Below are 11,330 nucleotides of genomic sequence, written 5' to 3' on the forward strand. Positions count from 1 at the left end.
TGAAAATGGCAGTGGTGGTCTAGATAACTCACAAACTCGATAGGAAAAGGAGAGGCTGCCTACCTCCGGCGAAGTAGCTTCCAACTTTGCCAAAAGGAACAGTACAGTCGAGACCACAACTAGTACAAGCATGCATCGCGCCAAAGAACATGCATGCATGGATGATCGCTCCAAATCTGCGAAACAGGCGCATGCTGATCGACCGATGATCATCTCCCAACCGAATGGTCAAGCCCTCGGTTTGAAAGCATGCATTCCCAGAGTCATGAGCGTGTCTAATTGATTATTTATTTATTGTTCTACTTTAGATTCTTCCTACAATGACATGCACCGATGATGCACGGGTGCACGTCCCTTAGGTACGTAAACAGCGTACACCAGCCACGCAGCAGAGCGCAGTAACAGTTGTCAGCTACTCGTACGTGCAAATCGGTTGGAGCTAGCAATGCTTGCGCCACGCTCGAAGCGATCGACGACCGGCCGGTGCCTACGTACGTACGCGCGTGAATGATCGATGGAGCTCCGGCCAGCCGTCCGCCAGGCACGGAGGGCCGGGCGCCGGCATGGTCCGCATGCAACGTAACGCTCGCGACCGCGACCGGCCACCGCACGTACGCGCCCGTCCGTGTGGACGCCGAGCTTTCTCCAACCCACGCAACCTTTCCCTCCTCCACTCTCCGCCGTTCGCCTTTCCTTCCTTGCGAACTGTAATTGTTAATTGTGGCGTTTGCAAGCCACCTCCCTCCGTGCTTTGCGAGTAGAGCGCCATCATTGCCCATTAATCCGCAAGCTACGTGCACTTGGCATGCAACCGATGACTCACTCCGTGCTCTGTGAACTGTCCGGCCGGTACTGTAGTTGCACACAGCCGATGACTCGCTAAGCATATATACATCGTCGTCGTGCAACTTTTTATTTGCGCGTGTCCTTCTCGACGCACCAACCGGCCTGGCAAAAACAGAAAACTGATGAACATCACATTAACTGACACGTACGATGCCAGCAACTCGACACAAGCGTGCAACTTGTGATGCAAGTGAAGATGCATGCATGCTTGTTTTTCGTCAGGGATTTCATTGCACGGTTGAAACTAATCAAAACGAGCCTCCCTCTGATGCATGTACATCGTACCGCCACCGTAACAAAAATGCACAACATGTGCGAGCTAGCTAGCTTGAGAAGAAAAATGGTGTGTGTGGCGGGCCGGGTGGTCTTACTTTGGACTGATTTTTTGTACTATGTCCGTGGAGAGTCTGAGAACCCGATGATTGCAGAATCGACCATATTTGACGCAAACAGCCACACACATGGTGGCGTACGGGCGACTCAAGCAATGGAGCATGGCTTTTCCTGTACTTTTTTATCAATTGTATGTGTCGGTCTGGGCCACTCGTGCAACATCTCGGTTATGGATACAGAAGCCTCCTTTTCCCTTCAAGTACAAGGATCAGGTGCTTTGCGCTTTATTCGGCGTGCACCGCTGCTATACCAAGCCGGGCCCTCTCCGGCGACCTTGCCGCCCCGCTGCAGATCAGATCAAGGGTATCTCTAACAACAACCCTCAAACCGCTCGCATATGTTCGGATCACGGAAGCCATTGAATGCGGTCCTGTATCATTCCACAGGGCAGTCTGGACCATAATTTTTCCGTAAAGCTGAACCAAACATGGAGATTTTACGGAAGTCCGGACACACTAAACGTCACACTCTGACCCCCCCTAGCCCACCCAAAAGGAAAGCGGAGTTCGTGCCTTTGTAGCAACCCGTGTTGTTTCTGCGCCAAAATTGCTCACTCTCTTCTTCCATTCCCCGCCGCTCTCGACTCAATTCCCGCCCTTTTCTCCCACCCTCTCCTTCCGCCGATGACGCATGGAACCGGAGGAGAACCTGTCGGAGATGGAGGTGACGGAGGATCCAAGCATCATGTTCACTCGGAAGATCACCTCCGCTACGCGGTAAACTCGCCGCGTGAAGGCGAAGGCAGCAAAGTCGGAGAAGCTCAAGAAGCAGATGGCCGCCATTGGGCACGGTCGTGGCGTCAGTCGTGGTGGTCATGGCGGACGTTGCAGAGGAGGGTGTGGCGCCCAAACGGGTGCGCCCATAGTACAGACGACATTGTGGCCGGAGTCCTACAAGCCTCCGTACTTCTACGCCGCCAAGGAGCTCGGAACCCCGCCCAAGACAGTGCCTTACATCATCGACGTAAACGCAGCGCCGCTCTTCGCCGCAACTCGTCCGGGCGCATACGGCGGGCGGGGAGCAGATGGGTGCCCGCATGCTGTTTGCGGCAATGCCTAGAGCGGGGGATGCGGCGTACGATTACCCGGACAGGGAGATGCTCGACATCATTCACAACGGAGGGGGAGAAGGAGGATGTGGCTATGAGGATGGGCAGGTCGAAGACTCGGATCCCACCCAATCCGGCAACTACTAGCAACAGCAGTCCTACACCTAGACCGGTGTGGGCACACAGCAAGAGTAGCATTGGGCCACCAGAGTGCAGTGGTAGGAGGGGAGGAGGAGGAGGGGGTACGATGATTCAGATGATACAGACGGCGATCCGGAGAAGAAGGATAGAGGAGAAAGTTTCAACATGTAGGAGGACGAGCTGTTGTGCGATGCATGGTTGGCCACTAGCCTCGATCCAATCCATGGCATGGAGCAAAAGGGTACAACATTTTTGGAACAACATTCACATTTGGTTCCACGAACATAAGCATTTCGCCCCCCTACTCCAATGCAGTCATCTGCAACCGTGAATTGAAGTCCCTCAACCATCGAAGGTACACGATCCAAGAGGTCATGTCCAAGTATTGAGGACATTTGAAGCATCTCATCGCATGGTGGCCTAGTGGTGCACAAATCACCGAGCAACTAAGTTGATCACTAGCTGGATGTGCATAGTTTTGTAGTTGACTAGCCGGATATGTATTATTGACAATGATTCACTCTATAGCCTACCATCCATGGGATACGATGATTTCGTGCTTGTTTGGTGTAAAAGAAGTTGGAGAACAAGAGCTTCACTGTCATGCATTGTTGTTTGAAGTTGAATGGGTAACTGAAATGAAACCTTTTCATGGCCAAGACCGACGCCGAAGCCACAGAAGATGAAACCGGTGACCCTACCGACTCAACCCAAGAACCTCCAAAGAAGATTAGAAGATTTTTATGGGGAAGAAGTGGGAGGAGGGGAGGGAGAAGTGAGAAGGTGCAGCGGCCAAGCTGATGGAGACGTTCGAGGATATGTTGGCGAAGAAGGAGGAAGCATGCGGTGAGCTCAGACCTCAAGGAGGAGAAAAAGGCGGAGATGTTCAAATTATTGATGGAGGCGATAGACAAGAAGCTCAAGCTCGAAGAGAGGAAGACCACGCTGGAAGGAAAGAAGTTGAAGATCGCCGCCAATGCGGAGGATGTCAAGATGTTGTCCTTGAATTTGGCCTCTTTGGATGCCGCCACAAGAATGGTTGTTCAATACTTCCCCTATCAGATGTTGCTGCGGCAGTCGCCTGAGTTGATAACGGCAGACAATGAAGACGCATCGGAGGGGAGGCAGAGGCTGCCTATGCGGTGGCGACGACACCTTGATCGCTGAGCAGATGGATGGGATTGCCGGTCCAACATGGAAGAAATTTGCACGGCCAGGTGTTCTTTTGATTCGGGCGTGTAAAAACTAAGCATACTTGCCTGTTTTTGATTGTGGTCTGGCATGCGATCCAGCGCTGTTGTGATCCGGCAAGCTGTACGGATCGGATTATATTTGAATTTCAATTTACCCTTTACTGGCTACACCGTTTGTTGTATTGCCAAATGTGTCATGTTAGTGAACAAAGCTAGTACTATCAGCGTTCTGGTTTATTGACCCCCTCTGTATTTTATGTCAAATTTCAACTCAATATTTAACTAACAAATTATTAATACATGTCACTAAAAAATATATCGTTGATTTTCTATTTGAACATAGTTTTCAATGATATTATTTCTATGACACGCATTAACGTTTCCTCAGTTAAATCTTTAAAATTTAGCATAAAATATACTACAGGCTAATAAACCAGAAGAAAGGTAGTATTAATTAGCTGGTTTTCATGAACAAGAGCAAACAGCAGTAAGTTTCCTGTGGCTAAGCAAGCTAGCAGGTGGCGGCAAATTACCTGCTGATCGACACGATTTACGCGGTCTTAAGTTCCAAATGGATTGAGCTGTACCCACCGTCGACGGTCGATGGACGACTAGCCTGCAAACTGTTGCCGGAATTGAAGACGTTGGGGAACACTGTTGTCGACGCTACAGAATTTTTGAACCCCCAGGTGACTTCCGCCGTACAGCCTTTTCTTCGTGGTAACCTGCGCCGTACCTTTGTCATCGATTTTCTTCCTTCCTTCGTTTCTTCTGCTGTGGTATCGTCAAGTCAATCGATCATTACAGCGACGAATTTCGGCCATTTCACCGGCATGTGTAGGTATAAACTGTGGATGGAACATCGACCGTGATTGTGAGATTGTCGATGGGGCCGGCCGGGCAGCGGCAAATTAATTACTACCCCCGGGACGCCATTGTCGCTGCATCCACGGAGCAAACAGGAAAACGATCCATCGATCCAGCACCAGCTGCATCGAGCTTGGTAATTTCTACTCCGGCCCGGCTTCTGGAACGACAGTGCAACTCCACCCGTCGCCGGCAAGCCGCTGTCAGTCAGTCAGACCGACAGACAGACAGCAGCGACCCGATTTTTTACCACATTTGCATCGCTTCGATTTGACTAGGTCCGAGCGATATCTGGGGCGCGCCGAGTCCATCCATCCATCCATCTCTGTATCTGGACGCGCACCTGCACGGCAGACGAGACGTTGTTTGGCCCCCATGCACTCGTATCAGATGGCGTGAAGGGCACGGGCAGGCGGGTCGTGAGGTGATCGGCGAGATTAAGTGGCCGGTGATTACTTGGCGCTCAGTTAGCTCGTATATGACCTGATGAGCAGTAATCTCGATTTTTATCCTCAAAAAAAAGAAAAGGTGACCTCTCTTTCTCAGCTGAAAAATCATGGCATGTTTTTCGTAATCGAATCACATTATTAGTGTACTGTCGTGACGCGATTCTTAATTGCTCCTGTGCCACTGGGATAGCAAAGCACGCAGGTCCCCGGCTGCTTTGATGGGCTACCGTTGGGGGCTTAATTAGCAGTGTCGCACTTAATCTACAGTGTGGGCTGTGGAGCTCTCGGAGAGGAAATAAGGGCTTCCTTGTTGTGGAGGAAAGTCACGTCCCCAAGACCCCAACCAACCCCACACACCTTCTCTCTCTGACACGGTGCCCCGGCTGTCTCTCCTCTCACCCCTCCCCTCTGCCACAAACCGCAGGTGTCTTCAACTCCAATCCATTGCTTCTGCGTTGCTTCGAGCCTACTTGATCGCTGCCTCACCTCACTCCCTCTCTCTCGCGGAGTGAGCTTGCGGTTCTTGTCACGCACGCTTCCCCCATATATACCCCACCATATATACCCACCAGGCAACCATCCATCGGGAGGAAGCAACCGTCGGTCCATCATACCGATCGCCATTATCTCAATCCGTCGGCGTTGCCTAGCTCGTGGGAGTAGCTAGCTACGAGGCCAGCTAGCAGCTGCCGCGCGAGAGGAGCCTGCAATGGGACGTCCGTCGTCCGGCGGCGTGGGGCAGCCGAAGCTCCGCAAGGGGCTGTGGTCGCCCGAGGAAGACGAGAAGCTCTACAACCACATCATCCGGCACGGCGTCGGCTGCTGGAGCTCAGTCCCCAGGCTCGCCGGGCTGAACCGCTGCGGCAAGAGCTGCCGCCTCCGGTGGATCAACTACCTCCGCCCCGACCTCAAGCGCGGCTGCTTCTCGCAGCAGGAGGAGGACCACATCGTCGCGCTCCACCAGATCCTCGGCAACAGGTCCGCACAATTGCGAATTCGCAGTGCAATGCGTTCTTCAATGACAATTGCAATTTTTCAGTCAGTCTTCTTCAGATACTGATGCGTGTCCGCGTGCAGGTGGTCACAGATCGCGTCGCACCTGCCGGGCCGGACGGACAACGAGATCAAGAACTTCTGGAACAGCTGCATCAAGAAGAAGCTCCGGCGGCAAGGCCTCGACCCCGCCACGCACAAACCCATGGCCAACGCCGACACGGCCACGGCGGCATTGCCGGACGCGCAAGAGGAAGACCGGAAGCCCCTTGCCGCGGCGGCCGACGGCAGCCTCGCTCCGAAGCAGCCGGCGGTGTTCGACCCGTTCCCGGTGTGCGCCGACTACGGCGCCGGGTTCGCCGACGGCCTCGGCACGGCAAACGCTGCCGCATTGTACGGCCAGTTCGGATGCGGCAAGGAGGGCGCGGACGACGACGCCGGGTTCGGCACCGCGGACTACAGCTGCGTGCTGGACGTGTCGGACAACCTGGGCTACGGGGAGAGCTCGAGCAACAGCAGCAACTGGAACTACGCCGGCGAGGTGGGCAGCGTGCTCGACGGCGAGGTGCCGCACTGGGCCAAGCCGGAGATGGAGCAGCAGCACACACCGCTGGAGCACAAGTTGTCGCTGCCCTGCCAAGAACAGAGCCTCCTCGCAAGTTTTGATTTCAACTTGGAATTGGAACCATACTTCTGAACTTTTCTTTCTTTCTCCCTCCATTTTTTACCTTCTCCAATTATCTCGATTCCCACCCACATACTATATTTGCACGTCAGTACAGGACAGCAAAGAACCATTGGAAGGCTAGTTAGGGATTGTACGTAGTACTACTATACATATGTTGATTTTCACAGAGACGACACACAGCGCAGTCGTAGAGCTCGTACACGAGAACATTGTTGTTTAAAGTACAGTAATTAAACACTTGTAAAAAATGAACATTGATACCAGTAGTACTCTGCGTGCTACTGACGGACCTCAGTGATGTGTCCCGGTGTACTTTTTTTTCTCAATAATTATTGTCCGATAGAGGCTTGCGTGAATTACACATGCAGGTTGCTGTCTCCCTGTCACGCTTTAGCCTTTTCCAGATTTGCGCCTCACGAAAGCGGGGAGGAAAATCGCGAAAGCAGCGGTACGGCGGTTGACGAACAATTAGTGCTCCAGCGAGGCCACATTAACATTGCTATCCGTCCATTCTGGCCGTAATCAATCAGTAGAAAATTAACACGAGGAAGAATAGGCAGTGCTACTTCAACGTGGAGATCCTCCCGGGGCCGGCCGGCAAGGTCTCTTTCGGCCGGGCCACGACGTCCATGGCGTGGGACCTGCAGATCGGTCGTGGGGGCAGTGGCCGGGCCGGAGGGCGGAGAGGGACAAAGGACTCCACTGCTCCAGCACTGTGCTTGAGCAGCGTGCAGCGCGGCGAACTGCTGGGCGGGAGAGAAGGGATCGTCGCCTAGCGCGCGCTAACATGCCATGATTGGAGCACATCGGGCGTGTCGGGGCCGCGGGGCGTGGCGACGAGGGTCTCACATTCCTCGTGGTACCAGAAGCAGATCAGAGGGGTCATGGCACGGCACGGCACGCCACGACACGACACGACGGCCCCGCCCGCGCGTGATGGCATCATCGGTGTCGAGCTAATCGATCAGAGCGCGGGGCCGCCGCTGTGCCGCCGCGACGGGCGACGTAGGGGAAGCACAGACCACCCAGCGTTCTTGGGCCGTACCGGCTCAGAGCGGGAGGGGCTGATGCTGCCGTGCATGTGCGCAGTTAAGCACCTCGCTTGGAGGATAATAAGCCACATGACTCCATGGATAATTGTCTTGTGGACGGATCGCCAGCTAACCAAGGCGAGATGAAGCGTGGATGGAATGGATGGCGTGGCTCTGCTCGGCACCAGAGGCATGAAAGCTACGTGCATGCAATGCGTAAGCGCTCCACTGGCTAAGATTGCGCCCGGAGAGCGAGATAGCGAGATGTACATGCACCATCGACACGCGAAATTTCCTACCCGCAGCGACAGGGGGAGTCAGTCAAGTGGCAAAGCGGCCTACATGAAATTAAAAAATAAAATAAAAACGGCCTACAGGCTACAACACTAGAGCATCTTTTACTTCTCAAACGAGCTCCAAAAACATAACGCCTCTTCTCTAAAAAAGTTAAACTTAACTTCCCAAATCACAATGAGTTAAGGCATCTCCAACGCGAAACCCTCGAACCGCCCTTATACATCCAGACCGCACGGTTCCGATGTGTTGTGTCATCGAACGCGCGGGCGTCCGGACCATTGCCATGCCCGCGTCTGACCACTCTGGCTCACCCAAATCCCCTCCATCGCCCGCACGCTTTTCCCGACCGAAACTGTCAGTGCCGCATTCATGCCCGCAAGTGCGAACACGACCTATCACTAGCACCAGCATTGAAGCGGCGCGCCGGCCGAGAGAGCACCGCCCGCTCCGCTTCCCGGGGCCGCAACTGCTCCACGTCCAAACGAGACCACGGTCGTCCGTCCGTCTACTGCCCATATTAATGACAGGCGGTTGCCAAGGAACCTACTCCTGTGCCACCTGTCCGTCCATCTGCCGCCCACCATTGTCATTCACCCGCTATATAAACTCCAGGCCCGGTCATAGCCGTAGTCAACCTCCTTTGGTCCCTTTCTCCTCTCCGCACCACACCCACCTTCGCCTCCTCACGCCCCAAAGCTTGGACGGACTCTCGACCGAGCAAAAGAAGGAGATGGCCGCCATTGTTGTCGGCTGGCAGGCTGACAGGCTGACAGAGGACAGCGATATCGTCCCAATGGAGGACGTTGCCTAGGACGAGCCGACGCCACCCTCGCCGATGCATTGCAACATGACCATCAGCGAGGCCCGTGCCCACTGCATGGACATGGTGTGGGACGAGCGGGAGGAGCAGTTTAGGGAGACGCAGGCTGACATGGCCTACAACCTCCAACTCCTCCAGGAGCACCAGCGGGTGGAGGAGCATTTCGCCGTCGGCACAGCGATCGTGCCGAATGCGGACGTGGCGAAGCAAGCGGCGCCGCTCAAGTCCAACCGCTCTGCCCACGAGATCCGCCTCGACCCCAGGCGGTACTGCCAGCGTCAGGCAGAACTGGAGGCCTCCTGCAAGGAGTTCAACAAGACGGCGAACATGGTGTGGGGCAAGAGTGACAATGAGGAGGACATCGCTGGCTCCGCCAAGGTCGAGCCCCGCCACCACGACCACGACCACGAAGCCAGCACGTCAGTGGGCGCTGCCTGCGGTGATGAAGAGTAGTGCATGGTAGGTCTCCACCGCTCAGGTCCCAGAAAGGCAACCGCTCTTTCCTTCCGCCTGAAGCCAAGCTTGGCAAGCTGAAAATCATTGGCCTATTAGTCGCTCAAGCTGCGGTAGAGGAGGCTTCAGAGGCAAAGCTGGAGAGCGATGAGGCGGAACAAGAGAAGGCGAAGGCAACTGCCAGAGCTTCAGTTCTCGGGGCTCATGGTTAGACATGGGGAACGGCCGCCGGCGATCATTTAGATTAGGTTTACAATAGTCGATAAGTTCAAGTATGTCCGAAAGTATACCTCTAGAATCAGATGAGCTCCGCTTTTATTTAAAGTATGTTCGAAATATAATGAATTTCATCCGGTTTATATGAAATCCGTCGTGTTTGCTGAATATCTTTGATTTATATGAAAATCCATTGTGTTTGCACGAATTTCATCTGTTTAGTTTGAACAGTGGTTCAAATGTATGCGGGCAACATTGGATGGCAACCTCCGGCATCAGTGTCAGCGGACTAGTCCTCCTGTCCGCGAACGGATGCCGGAGCAAATTTGCAGGTGGTTGGAGATGCCCTTAAACCTTTTGCAACTAGCCCTTCCTCTAAGTTCTTAACTCTTCAAATGATATAAATTGTCCAAATAAACATTTCAAACACAAATTGAAATTAGTTCAAATAGTTTCGGATCGGCGAGTGTGGGCGTGCCCTGATCACTGTGACGTGTTTAGGTTGTCTTTGAGCACCAACCGACCGAGCTTTAGGTCCGATGCTATTGGACTCGTTTGCTCCTTCATTTGCACGTGGCTACGCGGTCATGTTTGCTTGTTCGGTAGGGTCGAGACTTCTCGGTCAGGAGCAAGAGGGCAGGGGGAGAGTATCCTGTGATAGGGGCACTGGCGCTCCTGTTATACGACCTCCCGGGCCGTCAGATCTTAAATCCAACGACATCTGAGGAACTGTTGTAGCTGATGTAGCTGCTTGCATTTATTGGACTCCTCAAGGGCTTATTTGCAAACATATTCATCATACCATGGGAACACTTGGATCTGAGATCCAACGGCCGAGCTTGCACGAGAGCACCTGAGCTTAGGTGCTCCCGAAGTGGGAGTTATTGCAGTGATGTTCAACGGTTCCTTTTAGGTGTCACGTTTTTTCTTTAATTTTAATCTGGAAGCGCGGTAGATAAATCATGATGTACATATTAAACTTGATGGTCGAAAAAAAAGAAAGTACTATGCATGGTAGACATGTAATCAGGTATATATTGTAAAAGTAACACGTCCAGATCAACTGTTAATACCAATAGTCCAAACATTATCCCTAATATAAGGGATAAGAACACATACGATGTAGTGGGAGGAGATGTGTTCGCGTTGGTAGCCATGTCGCTGAGGACGCCGTCGACACCAGGAAACAAATCATGCAACCAAATTAGAGAAGAATCCAACAGTTGTTCTTCCCAAGAACCTGTTCACCCTTCTTTCATACAAGATGAGAAAGTGAGTTTCGGAAGCCCCTAAGAATTAAATGGAAAATGTTTCAATTTATAAGGCAGTGCCTAGATCTGGCATAGGTCCTAACCCGATTTGGCTTGTTCACAAAACACAATGAGCATGTAAGGCGAGACAGACAACGGGGAGCACACATGTATGTGCCCTCTTCTCAAGCTCTTACTGGTGTCTGAAGGAGCCAACCTTATGTGATGGTTGAACTCACACTCTACAATCAGTGTGACTAAACTTTTCACACTTAGTTGTTATGCATGAATGGGCCATATGAATCTCTCAGATTTCCTATGAATTATTTGAAATACCAAAATGGCTAAAAGTCCAATATTTCAATATTTCATAGCTCGTCAATGACCTCGGGTGTGTCTCATAGCGATCCACTACGACAGACCTAGAGCAGCCACGCCCTGCTCTGCTACGGTGGTCGCCAACATGCGTGGAGGTGCTGCTGGCCGATGGGTGCATCGGCAACCAGGTGCGAAGCCGGCACCATTGTGGGCTTACTGTGTTGTGGGAGGAAGAGAGGGAAGAGGGGAGGAAAGGGAGGCGGTGGCGAAGAAGCGGCTGTAGGTGGGATCTGGCTGGAGGACTCGGAGGCGCGAACCGGGGCACGC

At 53.0% G+C, this 11,330-nt stretch overlaps 1 protein-coding gene across 1 annotated transcript; it reads left to right on the forward strand.

Annotated features, from left to right (window-relative positions):
• Nucleotides 1-5,435: 5,435 nt before the first annotated feature.
• On the forward strand, nucleotides 5,436-6,944 carry LOC119349284 (myb-related protein Hv33). The gene is made up of 2 exons (XM_037617309.1): nucleotides 5,436-5,915; nucleotides 6,015-6,944. The coding sequence occupies exons 1-2, from the start codon at nucleotides 5,647-5,649 to the stop codon at nucleotides 6,625-6,627; spliced, it is 882 nt and encodes a 293-aa protein (XP_037473206.1). The 5' UTR covers nucleotides 5,436-5,646; the 3' UTR covers nucleotides 6,628-6,944.
• The last annotated feature ends 4,386 nt before the right edge of the window (nucleotides 6,945-11,330 follow it).

The sequence above is a fragment of the Triticum dicoccoides genome, chromosome 1B (assembly GCF_002162155.2).
Source record: "Triticum dicoccoides isolate Atlit2015 ecotype Zavitan chromosome 1B, WEW_v2.0, whole genome shotgun sequence".
Taxonomy (NCBI): Eukaryota; Viridiplantae; Streptophyta; class Magnoliopsida; order Poales; family Poaceae; genus Triticum; species Triticum dicoccoides.

Excerpts from the sequence above, each read along its gene's own strand:
- LOC119349284 (XM_037617309.1), top strand. The coding sequence starts at position 5,647 with ATGGGACGTCCGTCGTCCGGCGGCGTGGGGCAGCCGAAGCTCCGCAAG. Across the intron at positions 5,916-6,014 it reads CACCAGATCCTCGGCAACAG|GTGGTCACAGATCGCGTCGC; the intron begins GTCCGCACAATT and ends GTCCGCGTGCAG.